The following is an 18,601-nucleotide window of genomic DNA, read 5'->3' on the forward strand; positions in this document are numbered from 1 at the left end:
CTCCAGTCACACTCAAAGTCAAGTATGAAATGAGCAATTCAGTCATCCAATAAGCCAAGAAGGGGAAAGAGAGGGCAATTATGCCTCTGTTTAACAGAGCACCATTTAAAGTATTCCTTCTGATTCAGCACCAACCCTTGTGATCACTATTCTTGGCCTACCATCAATGAATTTAATTATACAACTATTGAAAAAACATAGTGCTCTCCCTTCCTTGCTTGCCCACAATGAGTCCAGTACAAGTCACAGAAATTAGTCAGAAAGAAAGCACATACTAGATACCTCAGATTTTACTTTTGAAGTTCATGTCACACAAGCGTATGGATATTAGCTCAAGAGCTACTGAAAATTAGATGTTTCCTTTAATTGAGCAAGTAAAGCCTAACTTTCTATATTGACTTATTTTATGCAAGAGGCTGTGAAAGCTGACACCAAGTTTCTTAGCAGCCCTTGGTTACTTGGCTGAGATTCATCTTGATTAACCAGCAGCAATGTGCTTGTATCCAAGTCACCCAGTGCAGTCTGGCCTGCTCATTGGTTCTTCCTCTACCCCTGAGATCCCACAGGCAAACTGAGCTTCAGCCCCTCCCAAGTTCTGCCTTCTTTTAACTCTCGTGCACCTGATATACTTTAACAGCCCTGCGACCCCACAGCCAATGCCTACTTAGCTCTTCTTTTTTTGTTAACTGAAACAGCTGCACCAATCACTCAATATAGATGCTATGGTAATAAGCACAACATTCCTACAACTCAAGCTGATTAGCTGTATTTTAAAGATCATGTTCTTACACAGGAAGGAATTCTGTACAAAGCAAAGAACAGGATGTTGAAACCATATTGTTCTACCACTGACACATTTGTTAGTAGTTGTGGAATGAGATGCCCTCTTCCCTTGATGTCAGCTTCAGGCTTTCCCTACTGCACTTGGGAGCTAGTGGAGGACAGAGCACAAGACAGCAGCAAGTAAGAACCGTATGGCTGTCCTCTCTCAACTTGGGTTATCTTCAGCAAAGTATTTCCTCACATTTGTTGTTACAAAGTGAAAATAAGAAGCAACATTCAATAAGAACAATACTTTCTTGAATGTAATAAGGATATGCCTCATTTTCTAAGCTAATCATTTCAGAAAGCTTTTGAAAGAGACAATGTTCTTTTCAATGCCTCAGCGTCACTACCAGTCCCAAGTGGCAATTAATTTTGGATCCTGACGCCCTCATGTTCCAACTATAACAACTACACATTAAGCAAAGGACTTCCTTCATCAAAGGACATGAATTTAATTGAGGCTATAATCAGACAAGTCTCTGAAAGCTTAAGGGAAAGACAGAGATGCAGTGACTAAAAAGGTTTTAAGAACACATGTATGACCTCTTTCTCCTCAGGAATTCCAGTTGTGTAGCCTATATTCAACTCTTTCTTTAACACATAGGAGCCAGTTAAACCACAAGATGCTTGCATTACACACTGTGAAGTCCAGCATATCACCTCTTCTTCAGAAAAAAAAAACAAAACACTTTCACACCAGCTTTAAGAAGTAGGGCAACAGGTAAATGACTTCTAAATTTGAAGAGACAAAAAAGGGAAAAAAAACAGTATTACCAGACAGCATGCCTAGGCAAAAATTAATCATTTCTAGCTTTAGAAGCAACTACAACTTAAAAGTCAGATTGCAGCATGCTCAAAGGGAGAACCACCAGTTGCACAAAAGAAACAACAGTATTTATTTCAAGTTTTACAGTTAAGGTAGGTTCAAGGAGAGCCTCTGTGATGCTGTTTAGAACTGTGCATTGTTTGCTGTAAATTAGTGCTCTTGCAGATTTGTTCCTTTTTATCAGTATGGCTCTTCAGGTACAGCATTTCCAGTCTTTTCTTTTTTCCAGATAAGTACACAACACCTCCTATTGCCCTTCCATTAACCATTTTTTCCACTCCTACCATTACAGGATACCATCAAAAAGCATCCCTTTGGCAAGGCCAATTTTAAAGGTAAAAATAAAATTAGCTCATTAATACATAGCTATCTCCATAAAACCTATGTTGTTAATTAAGAGCCATTTTCAAGCTATCAACCAATTAGTAATTTTATACATTTGGCTGTCAATTTCCTCCACCAGCTTAAAATAAAAAATCTGTACTGTGACATTTCATCTTTAAGACATGGACCACAATATCTTTAATGCGCTCAGAAGTCTGACCAAATAAGCCACAAAAGCAGGACACCCAACAGTAACATCATGCATGCCTGCTTAAATAAAAGGCAGTGAACAAAACACATGGACTGAGATTTGATTGTTTCTTTATGGCAATGCATTTCTCATTTTAGAAATGTGAATGCTGTTTATGTGAGATAATCTTCACAGATAACATCTACTTCAATAGTTGCTATCTGAAAAAAAATAGCTCAGCCACATTCAGTTGCTGTGCTAACCTGAAGCCAGTTATAAGCATCTTAAATATCACACGGAATGACAATTCTAATTGCATACTGCAGGATTAGATCCAAGATCGCTGTCAAAGCAACTTCTCAGAATGTTAACTTTGAAATTACAGTTAGCCCAGGGAGTAAACTCAAGTTAACTCTTTTTCTTCACTCAGCTTCAGTTTTTCAGCTATTTGAACTGCCCTTTTTGGAAACGTATTTTTATATTATAGAAGTCAGCTTTTCCTTTAACGTTCTGTACTAGCAGGCAATAGTCAAAAATCAAGCAGACTTAGCTGTCTCTTCATAGGTTAAATTCAAGGTAGTTTATGCTTCCTATCTCACACTTCTTCACCGAGAGCTTTTGACCACAGTCCTTTTTTTTTTTATTAGAGACCATACTTTTTTGATGCAGGTTTTGACAAGCTTGCTTAAGCAGGCTGACTGGGGACACTGTCAGCAAAACATTTAGTTACTGCCCACACTTCCAAGCATTTCTCTAATTAAAAGATGTGATTAATAATCTCACCTGAACACAACAAGATGACTACTTCGAGATAAGGTTCAACATATCTTTTGAGATAAGCATATCCTCTTAACACACATTCACTGCAGTGCTCTTGGCAAATCAGAGCCTACAATAAGGGAACTGACTACAAAGCTGTTTATATGCTTGGGTTCTTCCTGGATCTAAGACTGTACTGCCAATGGATTTCCAAAACAACTGGGATGCTCTTTCCACAAAGGCACAGTAGCACATTTCTACTGCTGAACAATAGAAATTTGGGGTAGAATGATATGGAAAAAGAATTTTTTTTATATTAACACAGATTAACCATAACTTATTCTCGAGTTAAACTATACAGTACAAAATTAAGGTCTTCTATCAAAATTTTCCTTTCCTGTTTCTTGCTTTTTTTCTTCAGGGTATGAAGAAACGTTAGGCCTATCTAGGCCATGGCCTATTAACAGCTTTTCTTTCTTATTTTAGCACATGATCACTATAATAAAAACATGTGAGCAGCACAATACATACACAAGGCAATACATCACCTTATTCCCTTTAAGCATCAGTCCTCTCAATGACCACACAGCACTAGAAAACAGAAGTTTTCTACTCTAGGTACCCATTATATCTCTCCCATTCTTTTGCCTACACTCCTACTTCTCACAACAATCATTAAAAAAAAAAGAAAACTAGCTTTTGGCCTTGAAATTAGTATTTGCTTCAGAGAAACAGCACACTTTCTGTCAAACGGCCTGCAAAAATTCAGGCTGCCTTGAACCCATTACTCTGTGTACATCAGTAGACCATTTAGCTCTTTTCTAGTAATCCTGTAAGATCTTAACCACAAGAGACAGAGGCTCTAGCAGCAGGTAGGCAGTCTGGTGACTTCCAGTATTTCTCTAAGCCAACTGATCCTTACTCAGAATTCCATTAGTTTTCTCTTTACCTTCCTGGATTTCTCACTCATCTCTCATTATCTTAGACACACTAGGTCAAGTATTGCTGCCTTCTCAAAGATCAATTCTCACATCAGTGCCAGTCTTATTGTATTTTGGCAGAATCAAGATAAGGATACCAGTGCTTATTCTCTGGAGCTCTACTTCAACTACTGGATGCTCAGCAACCTGTCCCAAAGGCCTGCTAAATGGTTAGAAATTGACCAATTTATTCCCAATTTTTAGCAACTGTTTCACTAACTTCTCCCTCTTTTTCTCTACAGTATCAACAGTGTAACAGAAACCTGAACTTTCTCAGACTCTGACATAATTATTCAAACATGCTTCTAAAAGAGTGAATGTTTGGATGAGAAACACACTACATAAACAATATTTAGGTTGGAAAAGACCTTCAGTATTATTAAGGCCAACCATCAACCATGACCTATCGAGTCTCATCACTGAACTGTCCCTTAGTGCGACATCCACACATCTCTTCCAACTCAGACGATTCTATGGACTCTAGGGATAGGGACTCTAGCTCTTCTCTAGGCAGCCTGTTCAAACAGAATTATTTCATGCTTGTTTTCAGTGTGGATAATAATATTACCCTTACATTATGTGTTGTTCAAAAGCTAAGAGAACCAATCCCCAACACAAGGACTTTGAAGCCAATGAATATTGAAGTTATATTTACGGCTAACATTTCCAGATACTTCTCAACCTTCATATCCAACTTCACTATGGAGAAATAGCATCATCTCTCTGATATGAATCTTCCTAGTCCCTTTTTAGTAAAGAAGCCATTTCAGTGCATTACTAAATTTAGCTTACTACGAAGGCGCAGTTTTACATACATATGTATTCAGCCAATTTTTGTTTCACCATACAGGAGGAACACTGCTTTTACATAGCAAAATAATTCTTTTCTATCCAAAGGGAAGGCATCCTTTCATCTGCATTGGTTCCTTCTTCAGAGGTTACATGACAGTTCAGTTCAGAAAGTTTCTTATTAAAGCAGCAGTTGTGCTGGTTTTATATAGAAAAAAAAACAAAAACAAAAACCCACAAGTGTAGTAACTTACGTCACTTATCAGTATGTATATCCACTTAAGCCCTTCAGCATCATCTACTCTTCCAGAGAGGGTTTTGCACATGAAGCTTAGTCTATCATGCTATGGAAAACTGAATGCAGTTTACGTCTTTTAGGTCTAATTATATGCAAGCTTACGAAAGCATAATTTAGCATTTGGTTGTTTTTTTCTTGACATTTGACAGTTTAGATCTTCCCTCACTTAGTTTTTACAAGCATGGTAGAATCTAATGCTCTAGGAAGACAAATCAGACCAAGATTTTTTTTATACTTAAACATACTGAAAATACTAAAAAAAATATATACTTAACAGTTTAGTATATTTGGGTTGTTATTCAAAAAAACAAAAACCACAACTCCCCCACTTCCTACTGAAGTACTAACACCCATAATTTGCTTTCCAGTAATCAACATCTCTGTTTAATAAACCAGCTTACACATCCACTCTGCTTAATATCATACAGTCAATTAATGCATTTCTATTCTGAAAATAACTCTGATGTAACATGATAATACAGAGTATTCTGCTAAAATCAGTGTCATCTACTGTCATCCACTAAGGCATATAACAAAAACTTTACATAAACCCTAAACAATGACTTAATTGAGCTAGGACCAGGTTTCATAGAAGCTGTCACAAAAAGCACTCAAAAACTAGGCAATACAGCACGAAGGCTGCCTGTGCAAGCTTTATTAAATGTAGCACACATGCTTTAACACTCAAAGTATGCAACACTTTTCCATATGACCTCCTACTTACCTCTGTACACATAATGGACCTCCTATGGACACGAACACTGATGCCTACAGATTGAGCTTATTATCTGCCAGACTTCTGTCTTATTTATTGAGCAAAAGAGACAAAGGAAGCGATCAAATACATGAGGACAACAATTAAGACAGTAAAAAGCCACTCTGGAAAAGGATGGCTATCCTTTGTCAAATCTCTCCTGAGGTTAGGCAAGTCTTATTAAAACAGGAGAACACAAACCAGTCAGTTCTGTCCCCACCTCTGAAGGTCTGTAGCTAGAACACGAGCCAGAACACAAAGTATTAGTAAAGGAAGTAAGTGGGAGTGAAATTCCTATGCCAAGTACTGGAATACACTGCACAAGGAAACAAATCCTAAGAATACTGTGCTGCTTGCTTGTGAACACAAAAAAAATCACAGATCTTTTCTCTCTGCTATATCTGCACAAAAGCTACATCTTATGCATAAAAAGTAACTGAGCTCAAGCTGCCCAGACAACTAAAAAGCTGTCCATTAAGCATTCTGCCTTAATATTGAGGTATATTCATCCTTAACCTTCCCATAATCAAACATAAGACCCTGCAACTTCCTTTTCACTTCCTAAATACCACCTACAACATTATCAAAAGCAGTATTTTCTTGTTCTTTGATTTCCTTCTTGTTGCTTCAGTGGACATGAACTGCAAGGTAAGCCCTGGCTCAAATTCCAAGTCATAAATTTGCCTACAAGCTGAAACATTGCTCATTAAGTTTGCAGCTTAGCTAACCAACTCATCTTTCAAACAAGTTTTTACAGCTTTAATTTCAGAACAGTGGGTTAGCACAATGAGAACAGCAACATGGACAAATCCATTTCAAAACCACATGTTCCAAAAACAAGACTTTAATAATAGTAGTTGTAAGACTTTGCTATATCACAACATATTTCATAAATACAAAGTTTAAATTGACATACTGTAGCTCTATTGTAAGTAGTCAGGTCAGTTTTCTACAAACTGTTTACTTCTTTAACAGATTAACTACTGCTTGGAGTAGATACTATTTTAGTTATCAAAGACAGAAAATTCACCCAAAACAACCCCAAGAAACCATTCTTAAGCTCCTCTGGAAAACCAAACAAAACCAAAACAAAAATGAACAAGATTGCAACTACTAATACGTCTGTCAAGTAAACATTCTTCCCTAGGCAATATCTTAAGAAAAGGGAAGATACTAACTAAAATCTAACCTGTCATCTCTAGGGGGAGCAGGGAGGAGCAGAGACAGTTACTGCTTTAAGTTATACATCATAATGTTATCATTTTCATCCATAAATTCCTATTGCTTTTACTGTATTAGTAAACTAATTTAATATTAACACTTCTGTTCCCAGCAAAGTACCAGTACACCCCAAAAATGTAGCACTGCTCCAGAAAGACAGTTTATCTATCTACTGCGATCAACTAAGGAAAGTAATCTAGATGGTTCTTCGCATACAAAGAGTTTTTACAATATCCTCTTCCATTACATAAATTTTAAACATGCTGAACTAGTGTATTTTTCCTTAACCACAAAGGAGACTTGACAGCTGCCAAACTGAGGTTCGTGGCAGGGCAGAAGGCAACTCTTTGACAACTGAAAATCATTTCTTAAGTGCTCAGGTTAGTATCGTCCTCTCTTTTTTATTATTTCTATTTTATTGGTGTTTTGTTTTTTTTTTTTAACATCAGAGAGAGAGGCAAATTTGCTTCCTTTGTAGAAGCTGGTGCAAAGATATTGCTCTCTTTTTTAACCTCAAAGATACTAGCCCTATTTAACTACTAGCTTAAACCTTTTGTCACTGAAGTCCAGAGACATCATCCCCAGTGTAGAGCTCATTAAAAAAAAATGCTTAATCCACTTTTCCAGAAAGTTAGCTGAGCTACAACAATAATCAAGAGGTGATCAAACTCTCAGCACTGTCTCCCATTTAAGCCACTTAAAAACCACCTCACAAGGCTTGACACAAGTCTTTACCTGAGGTTGCCCATTATAATGTTTAGTATAAGAAAAAAAAAAAGGAAAGGGTTACACTACTCAGTTATGTAAGTTACAAAGGTACAAATTTAGATTTATATTTAGTACTTCAATTCCCATCCAGAGTTCAGCTCAGTAAACTAGTCTATTTTTATCTTTTGACTCTTTTGGACATTTCCTTCCTTCATCTGTGTAAATGCGTCACAGCTTCTCAAATGTTTCCCTTTGGCTAGGGAAGGATGCATTTGATTCCAAGCTTAAAAAAAAAAGTTAACACACACACACACAGAGTGGTTATTGTTATCCAAGTTGTACCTTTATTCTGAGACAAGGATAGGCAAATTTGACTGTAATCCCCGCAAACCTTGAGCATCCAACAAAATATATTGCTCTTTCTGCACCAACAGGTAACAGCATGTAATGGCTATCTTCACCACTATCCAAACTGTATTTTATATATTTTTATCACTTTCTTACAAGCAGGTTTGACTTAGCTCTGCTGACTCAGTAATCCAACAGACAAGCAGTAGAATTTTCCCATAATGGAAACAGAAACGAAGTTCAGGTTTGTAACTTTTTGCTCAGCTACTGAGACAAGAAAATCAGTTGAGCAAGCATTCTTGTTTACCTTTCAAAAGCTGCCTTCTACTTTGGAGAAGCCGGTCTTTTAAGATACATATATATGATTTTTAATGAAACAATAAGAAACCAATCATCAAGTTACTGGACAAGACATTATGGCTCAGTTAGTCTTTCCATCTAAACAGCTGTCAATTCTCCTAATAAATTTGTGTTTGGCTTGCCTTTATTGTCATCCTTAGAGAAGCCCAGCTCACAAAACCCCCGATACAGTTCAGCAATGCACAGCACTGATTTGCTTTCCAAACTCTGCAGGCCAAGAGAAGTTCAAGTCAAACAACTGTCCCTACCTGTGGATAACAGCTACTTGAGGAACACAGAACATGACATTAAGAGATGTAAAGCAAGAGCATAAGCTAAAGCTACTGCTGTAACCATCCCACTTCCACTGTTTGTCCAGTTTTGGGCTCCCCAGTTCAAAAAAGACAGGGAGCTTGTAGAGAGAGTCCAGTGGAGGTCCACAAAGGTGACAAGGGGCCTGGACCATCTGCTGTGTGAGGAAAGGCTGAGAGACATGGGGCTGTTCTGCCTGGAGAAGAGAACACCAAGAAGGGATTGGGGGATCTTAACAATGCTTAGAAATATTCAAAGGGTGGGAGTCAAGCATTTGGGGCCAGGCTCTTCTCAGCAGTGCCCAGTAACAGAACAAGGGGTAACGGGCACAAACTGGAACATCAGAAGTTCCATACAGACATGAGGAAAAACTTCCTAACTGTGAGGGTGACAGAGTGGTGGAACAGGCTGCCCACAGAGGCCAAGGAGTCTCCTTCTCTGGATATTGAAAACCTGCCTGGATGCTTCCCTCAGCAACCTACTCTAGGGAATCTTGCTTTAGGAAGGGGTTGGATCTCCAAAGGTCTCTTCCAACCCCTACGATTCTGTGACATAAAAGCTCTATTTTTTCAAAAACAAAAATCATGGCTGTTCAGTTTTTTTTAGCAGAGAAATCATACTCCATTTTATTTCTGTACTGTAACAGCAGGAGGCTTCATAAAGGTAGGGTTTGACATCATCTGAAGTTTGACTTTCAGTGCACTATAAATTATCAGCTTTCACACAGAATAGGACCATCCTGTCAACTCACATTTTGATTTGTCCTGCTATACTAGCAGCTTTCTACATTTTTTCCTGTGTTTTCAACTGTAGATATTCATTTCTCTAATTCCAGAATTACAAAAGGCCATGACATTTTAAACCCTAGCCTAAATTTTTAAGAGGGTGGAGCATTCTTACTTTTCCAGAAAATGATATCATCATTGCCTTCAACACATTCAGAAGTTGGTAGCATGAAAAACATTCGGAAAGCAAAGACCTTACTACCTTAACGTTCCACTAGAAACTTCTATTCAATAGCATAGAGCCAAGTCTACGCAATGGCTACAGCACAGCTCAATGTATAGTTTAAGAGGTTAGCTACGTAATGTTTAGTGTTTAACAGTCCATTTATTCTAACTCAACTCCTGTGATGTTCCTTATGTCTTCTCCTATCATTCTTGATGCATCCTTCCTTTACTGTCTCGGCCAAATTTTAAGACATGTCACTTCATTTCATCCAAACATTTAACATCTGTTTTGGCTTTGAAAACAAGCAGTCTCTAAGACTACAATGCTAGATAGTTTTATTTTTTCAGGAAATTTCTGCAATAACAATTCTTGATGTTTGATGGCCCCAGAGTAATTTACCAGCTACATGAGGATCACAAAGCTCAGGAAAACGTTTCACTGGATATCTTGACAAAGTATCTCATAAGGCCGCAGGTTTTACTGATACATAGAAATGTGAGAATTTCTTATAAATTTTTTTTTTCAAGGCTTTAATTTTAATTTGCTCTTTTGAACAAGAAGTGAGTTATGAACTACACAGTAGGTATTTAACATGTCCTTATGAGCCATACTGGCTGTAGTGTACTTCCCTGTTCATTTTCAGCACTTAGGAAATCTCACTACAATCCCAGATCCCTGGCTTTCAATTGCTAAACAGTTATGTATAAATCTAACTACAAAAAAAGCATTGTTGGTTGTTGTAGCAATAAGAAGGACCAACACGATGGAAAAAGTGTTACAAAGAGGTGGAAGGATCAACACGACAGCAAGGTGCAACAAGGGAAATAGATCGCTCACCCAGATCAGAAGATTTAGGGTTCACAGGGAAAGGCTCTTACCAAGGAGGAGCCTCCAGGAAAAGATCTTTCCTCAGTGGTAGTCAGCCCTTAAATGAGGCCTAAGCCAGTCTCCACCCTTCTGGTCACACAGGTGAACTGCCTTCACCTGTGCTCCCAGGGCTGACTGGCTCTTTCCTCCAGGTGCTCAAATCAGTGGTTCAGGCCATGACTCAGCAGTTCCCATACCGTTGTTCACATAGTTTACAGACACTTCAATATTAACTATTATTGCTCACATACATACTAGGACAGCAAAGAAGCAAGAGTAATTAAGCTCTGGCTCGTTAGTCCCAGTAGCACTGTTAGGCGCCTACTGCCCAGAATACTTTCCCCAACTTTTTGTTAAAAGATTCATCATACAAACTCAGTTGTTAAGCCACACAGAACACTGTTTGGCAGCATACACACAGGCACACACCTACCTATATATCCCCATGAAATCTGGGAAAACTTTCCTAAATCTGAAACTCACATTCTGATCATTGCATAAACTGGTAAATATTAACCTGACTCCTACACAAAATTGTAGGAATTATCTGTGCACTCTGTTGAAATACTTCCACAGAAAACATATCAGACAAAATAATCCACTTGCATATTTTGAGAGCTGGAAACCTACAGCTTGCTTTCTATCATTTTCATCTTGCTTTCTGAGCATCTTTGGTCTTGAAAGGCACAATGCTTTAAGGAATTTCCTCACCTCCCTGCATAGGATCCCTTTTCCTCCTTAGGAGGGAAAGGAGGGAGGGAAAAAAAAAAAGAAAAAGAACAAGAATCACAAAGCAGTAATACTGATTTCAGTTGTTCAGTAAGGTCCAGTTTATAAACATAACATTCAAAGTACCAGCAAGATGCACAAGTCAGCACTGCTCACTAGGAAAACCTGTTTGATATTTGCAGTGCCTTTTTTTTTTTTTTAAACAACCAGGGTTACTGTCACTTATGCGCAGCATTAATGATGACATAAGTCGATGAAACAAATTTGACTAAATGCTTTGAGAAGACTCCATTCAACAACCGCGGAAACCAGTCCTATTTTTTAAACAAATGCCCAAAGACAATTAAGTCATCTCCTCCTCCTCTGTGCAACCACAAGCAGCTGGGATCCACTGCTCCAGTTTCAGATGAAGCAGAAGAGCCAACGGAAGGGGCTTTGTATCCTTACAGCTGAGTCTACGGTCTCTTGCCACACAGACTGTTTGGTGAAACCTTGTGGATACGACTCATTAATGACCCTCCTCTTTGTATCTATTCTAGAGACTCAAACTGATGCTTTCACCTACTGTGGTGTCTACTGCTAAAAGCACTTGAGTTGTTGTTCCTTGTCATTTCAATTCCTCCTCCTCACTACTGGGTAAGTGATCTGTTTTCTCAAAACAGCAGTATCCTTCCTGAAGGAACATGACTCAGCTTTGCAGATCATGCCTATTACTTCACCAGTAATCTACTTTTTGATTCCACTGCACCAAGAAAAAAATGTGAAGTTTCTTCTCCAAATTAAACATATTTCTTTATGAGGAGAAGCAATTAGATGTAATTGTTTTAGTGAATAGTTTTAAAATAGCTTACTGTGACCATTTTTATTTTGATCAGTAGCCCTTTTTGTTAAAGAAATAACTAGTATTACACTAGTTTCTCACAACATCAGGAAGGAAAATCTTCACTTTATTCTCATTAAAATCACCACTCAATATCAAAAGAATATCACCTCATCCCCCCAGTGCATTTCCAAAGTTTGTGTCTTTCCTATTTTAACACTTCTGCTGACCACAAACAGTTATTTCACAGTGATCTTATCTTCTTCCTCAAGCTGCAGAGCAAAACCAGTGCAGTTTCATCCTGACTGAACAGTCTGCATCTAAACAGGCCTATTTGTTGACATTAGAATTCTTTTTTTTTTTTTTTAATTGAAAACTAGTAGAACAATAGTAATATTCTATCTTTACATTGAGGTAGAGAAAGTTTTTCTTACCCTTTTTTAAATTTTATTTACTTGCATGATCATTTTACATTGAAAAACTTTTGGAAGCCATTTGAAATTTCAGTTGGAAGTTTCATATTTGTTTCTGCAGATCATTTAGCTGGGAAGAAGGCATTTCTTTAATAAAAGTTTACCAGCCACCTTGTATACACAGTGATCAAGCTCTTCAATTAGAGAAAGTCGTAGCTGCACCAAGTGTCTTTCTAATCTTGTCAGCTCCTTCTAAGCACGTGTATTCTGAGCACATCAGTGCTTAATGATGGCTCAAACATACACCTCTCAAGAACAGGCCTGGCTTTTCTCTAGCTCCCATTTACCTTCCCCTTCAAACGTGTATTTAGTTCATCAACTGCCAGTTATCACAGCTGTTACAAGTTATTCCTTTCCTGCTTAGAAACGTTCATGACTTCTGACTCTTTCACACACAATCTACTAACCCTCAGTATCCCAAGAAGTTTGACTGTTCCACACCAAACAAAGTTGCCTAACAGCTGTTGCATTTCACACAGAAATGCTCTGTCCTCTTTTCCAGGAAATGTCAACCCAACACCACCATTCCCAGGCTAACACCTCCACTGTATTGTTTCTGTAGTTATTTTAGTCCTGCATACCATGTATCAGCAACTATCAAATTGTGACATTTCTATTTCTTTCTCAAAAAAAAACCCTCCAACTGTCTTACTAAAATGGATGCTGCTGGAATTGGACTCAAAACTTCACAAGAGGGCCCACTTCTTTTTCAGCTTAGATCAGCCAGGTCTAATGGCACTGATACTGCCTGAACCTTCTCAATGGCCAACAAAATTCAGAGGACAAAATAAGATTATTGAAAAGCAACAGCCAACTTGCTTCATAGCTTATACTGTCTACATTCCTCACCACTTCATAAAACCCCTAAACATACCCCCAGCACCTGAAAGCCATAAGGCCATGAATGAATACTTGCAGAGGACAGCGTGGAGATACCATGTGGGCTACCACCAGGGTTGCCTGCCAATGCTTGGCTTTTAGTTTTGCTATTAGATTATTTTTGTTAGATGTTTGTTGCTACTCTGTAGCTAGTGCAGGTGCCATGCCAAGTAACCCACACAACCACAGCTTTGACTACGTTCACTGTAAGTTAGCTGCTACATATCGGCAGGAGACGGATGAGCCTTCTTAAAAAGGCACTACCTCACCTTTATACATTGCATGTTCTGCTCCATGGATTTAAGCTGAAAACTGGGCTTGGCTTTTTCATTTGATGCCTTGCAGGAAAGCCATTTTGCCTATGATCTAAAAGGTAGCATACTTTTGATTAGTAGTATTCATGAAGAAGTTTGTTTCAATAGCACACACACTTTTTCTTCTCCATAAAATCTTTCTCTTTTCTCCGCCTTCCTAGAAGACTTTCTCTACTTTGGCAGTATTTTCAATAGCATCCACTACAGACAGTCAGCTTTCCCAGCCACTATCACGACCCCAGTGTAAAACAAACAAGGCAAGAGTGTATAAAACAAGGTGACCAGGAAGAAACAAAACATAGTTCCCGCCTTTAATTTAAAATCCTAAATTACTGAATAAACTGCTTGAGTTTTATCTTTACAATACCATTTTAAGCACTGCTCGTGAAAACTAAGCAAGCCACAAACTTATTATTTATGAGGAAAAAATATCAATTATATATTTTTATGATAGTCATTAATACTTCCTATATGGTTTCACCTGATTAAGCAATTATCTGCCTAGACTGCAATAGGCAGACTTGGTTGAACTCAAACCTTAAGCAGATTATTCAAAGTCTCTCAAGTCACTAGTACTTGTAGAAGTCTTCAGCTACATGTCCATAATCACCCTAGATTTCTGCATCCCGTTTTCCTAAAATACTCACATAAAAATTTTAGTGCCTACATATACCTCAACGCTAAGTTTAAAAGCAAAGCTTACATTAAGAAGCACATGAAGGAAATGTGAAGTGTACAGTCTTAGAGTCAGCCCTTTTCTAAATTATTCTGGCAACTGCCTTCATCTTTGACTTCCCTTTGGGGAAAGGTGGCACATGGACACTGTATTTGGGATGCTGTTCTCCTCCAGACCCGCTCCACTTTCATCTTAGACACACACTCCACCTCCTGACAAAGGACTGCTGCCACCTGTGGAGATTGATCTCTACACAGCAAGTCTTCCACCTTTGTGTTTTCTCTGATCAAAGTTTTGAATTATGATTGACAGTTATATTTGGATGTTATCTGGCTAAGTTTGAGTAGTCATTCATCCTACTGCCAGAGCATCTTATTTTTCCTTTGTTTTTCAGACATTTCTGTCTTTGCTCGAAGTTTCTCACCCCTTACTCAAAATGTAAATTTTGCTGCTCCTGGAAATATGGTAAGTGTTGTAATAAATGGTGGTAACAATCAGAACCATCTCAATGGCTTCAAAAACCGCACCGTCCGTTCTTACATGAATGAAGTTACTGCACAGGTTCCTGAAGGCACTCGATTTATTGTACAGGAAATAATTACATCCACTTTCATTGCAAAACAGCAATGAGTTATCAGTCGGTAACTCGTTTGTGCTTCCACTGAGACTTATCACAGTCATTCACAAAGCTACTTGCTATATCACTTGCTATATCCTAGCCAAGAGCCAAGTGAGATGACCATAAGCCTTCTTCTCTGAATACCAAAGGATGCAGAGATCTCTCCACTATTCCACAAAGATAAACTTAACTGTAAATGTACAATCAATATCTCATTTACTTAGCCAAGACAGTAGGAAAAAAAAGTTTCATTCTATATGCTCAAAGGCAGAATTCATTAACTTCAACTAGCAAAAACAGTTTGGAGGATGATGTTACAGTAGCATGATTGATGGACAGCCCTCATTCGTGCATTCCAAAGGTGCTGATTGACCAAGGCACCACCTTCCCAAAGCATTAAGGAGTTCACGCTGTAAAGATGCAAAGATTTTAAAACAGCGATGAAAAAGAACCCAATCCTTCTGTATGCTCATTGCCTTGTAAGCCATGCCTTGATGATAGTCTCTCAATTCCATGTATACGTACATGTATTTCCTGGAAGTATGCTCACACGTTACCTGTTTTCAGTCCTTCAGAATATACATGATTTAAAGTTGAATATTAGAATACATTTTGAAAGGTTTTATCGTTATACTTTGATACAGAATAGATCTTGTATACCTAACACATGAATCAACAACCAACTACAGACCCTTAGTCTGCACTACCCATTTTACATAGAATTATTAAAAAAATAAAGTCTTACTGGAAGAGATTTTATTAATCATTTCAAGTCACAGAAGTGTACTTTTTATTAAGACAAAAATAGATGCTTGTCTATACATCTTCAGCTCAAAACTACCCTGTCAGTTTACACTTATCTCTAATCTCTAGCTTATGCATAGGACAGAAAGGCACTTCCTACAAACAGAGTTTTCTCAGTCAAGATGTAATCACTTTGCTTGGCACCAGCTCTGTTTCTTAGCAGTTTTACTCTCAATCCTTCTACAAAGAAGGTGATGCATCTAACAAGGTGTTCTTGCCTTTTCAGCTTCAATTAATAAGATTTAGATAATAGATAAGAGAAAGTAAGCTACCTCTAGTTTTTCCAACTCCAATATATTTAACTTTAAATTTAATTCAATACATTATGTTTTCATACTACTGCCTCACTCAGCTTCTTTCTTCAGTAACCTTTGTGTTTCAGTTGCAACCAATTTGTACAACTCAGAGTGAGTTTGCATTCACATACCAAAGCAAAAATTGGAAACACATACATTTCAAGTGAACACAGACACCATCCAATATCCTAATGAAACACCTTTCAAATACTAAAACTTCATTCCTTAAGCTCCTTTAATTCTATTTCATGCTTAATCTTACAAAAGGAAAGAAGGAAAGCCTACCATCCCCCTGGCAGTACAACTGACCAATGTACTAACCTGAGACTACAACTGATTGTTCAGGCATTGTGGGGTTTTCTTTTTTCTTTTTTTCCATCCTGGAGAACACTGTAACATTTTTACTCATTTTCTCTTTTAAGTAACTGCTACAGCTTTGCTGACATTCTCTTACAAGTGACAGGAAAAAGGAAGCATTTGTCATTGTAAATACTGTCAAGAGAAAAATATTTTGTATGCTCCCACGTACAGCAAACTAAGCCTTATGCTTGTTCATTGATTGCTGCGTCCATTGTGTTGCACTGAAATAAAAAATTGTACCTCCTGCCCTAACAAAAGGGAGAACACAGATCTCTCTCGTAACGGGTCCTTTTCTTACAGAGGAGTGTATCACGGAGAGATGCAGAGCTTAACAAGCTCTTCCCAATACCAAACACTCACAGAAATGCCAGAACATTTTCCAGTGTATGCCACAGCCCAGCTCAACCAGATCAGCTCCACACGTACATAGAAAAATGAGGATCCCAGTTGTTACGCTCTAAGAGTTCTTCAGTAAGCATCTGACACATCTTTTTCTATTGCTTTAAGGCTTTCAGTTACCGCAAGACCCAGCTCAGTGCAACTTCCCTACGATCAGAAACTATCAGCATCAGAAGCCATCGCCGCACCACTGATGAGCTCATCAAGTCTGTGTCATCCCCCTGCCCACACACAGACAGACGCCTATTAATACAGCCGGCAGGGTCGCCCAGAACTGCAGGGTTACTACACAACACGTACCCATCTGTAACTACACACACGTCTACTATGGGGACCCATCGTTTTGCTTTCAGCGTCATTTTTCCGAGAACGACAAAGATCAGTCCTTCCCCCACGACCGAAGCGCCGAGGCCAACAATGAGCTCCCCCAGTACGTGATGCTGCCATGCCAAACGGGCCTCCGGGGAAGCGCAGAGCCTCCCGAGGGCGCTCAGCCCTCCGCTCCGACCGTCTGCCCGAGCCCCGAGTCCCGTTCGGGGATCCCTGCTGCCATCGCACCTCCTCCTCCATCCTCCTTCAAGCAAGCCCGTTCAGCGGCGCTGATTGCGCATCCCACTTCCGTCACGGACTTCCCTTAAAAACCACATTAACGCCGCTTTTATTATTCTCATTACTATTACAGCCGTCATCTTTATTTTCGCACGCCGAGGCGGCGATTCCCCCATCTCCCGGCGGTGAGTCTGCATTTTCCCCGCACGCCGCTCCTTTTTAGGCAGCCGAAGGCAGCGAGCGCCCGGCCCGGCCCGGCCCTCCCGCCCCGCCCGGGGGTGTCCGGGGGGCGCGGAGCCGCCATTACCGGGGACGCCGCACGGGCAGCCCGCTCCTTCTCTCCCTCCTCCCTCCCTCCCTCAGGACGGCTGCGTGCCGGGCTGAGCACCGAGCGAGGCGGCGGCGGCCTCCATGTTTGATCCCGGCGGCCTGTCAGCGGCTCCGCGCAGCGGGAGGGCCTCCCCAGGGCGCGGGCAGGGAGCCCCGGAGCGGCGCGTTCCCCCTCCCGCTGCCTTTCAAAGCCGCGTCACCTCCCTCCCTCCCGCAGCCCTGCGGCACGCCGCCGCCGCCTCGGCCCCCGCTTTCCTTTCCCCCTCGGGAGCCAGGGCTGCCCGGGCCTCGGCCCCGGCTCCCGTCGCGGGCCGGCCGCTGCCCCCCTCCCCGAGCCGCACCTGTCACCGGCGGCACCGCCTCGGGGCAGCACCCGGCCCGGCGGAGCGCCCACGAGACGCGGGGCCCCACGCGGCTCCCACCTGGGCTCCCCGGGGCACCTGACAAAGCCGCTTCCCCCCGCCGCCGCCCCGCTCCCCGCTCACCGGATCGGAAGAACGCCGCGATGTCCGCCGAGTCCTTGGCCGCCTCCTCGGCCCCTTCCCCCGCGCCGCTGCCGGCCGTGCTGGCGGCGGCGGTGGAGGCGGTGGTGGCGGCGCTGCTCATGGCTGCGGCGTGCGGCGGCGCTTCCTCCGGCTGAGACCCGCCGCCGCCACCCCCGCCGCCCCGCTGCCCTGCGCGGCCGCCGCCGCCTTCACCTCGGCGCGGGCGCGGCTCTCAGGGCGGCAGCCGGAGCGGAGCGGGCGAGCGATGCGCGGCGGGGGCGGCTGCCTCCGGCCGCAGGGACATGAAGGTATGCGCGGAATGGCAGCGCCGGGAGCGCCCACCCCCCGCAGCCACCTAGGAGGCGGCGTGTGCATGC

The 18,601-nt window shown here is 40.8% G+C and overlaps 1 protein-coding gene across 2 annotated transcripts in view; it reads right to left on the reverse strand.

Moving 5' to 3' along the window:
* The window catches only part of TRIO (trio Rho guanine nucleotide exchange factor), a 242,915-nt gene extending 224,526 nt beyond the window's left edge, over positions 1-18,389 (reverse strand). The window contains exon 1 of one of the 2 annotated variants that reach the window (XM_021385426.1): positions 18,225-18,386. In XM_021385426.1, coding sequence (XP_021241101.1) covers positions 18,225-18,345 — 121 coding nt within the window. In that variant the 5' untranslated portion in view covers positions 18,346-18,386. Of the gene's footprint in view, positions 1-18,224 lie in introns of both variants that reach the window. The other variant, XM_021385429.1, reaches the window with a different exon arrangement.

The sequence above is a fragment of the Numida meleagris genome, chromosome 2 (assembly GCF_002078875.1).
Source record: "Numida meleagris isolate 19003 breed g44 Domestic line chromosome 2, NumMel1.0, whole genome shotgun sequence".
Classification (NCBI taxonomy): domain Eukaryota; kingdom Metazoa; phylum Chordata; class Aves; order Galliformes; family Numididae; genus Numida; species Numida meleagris.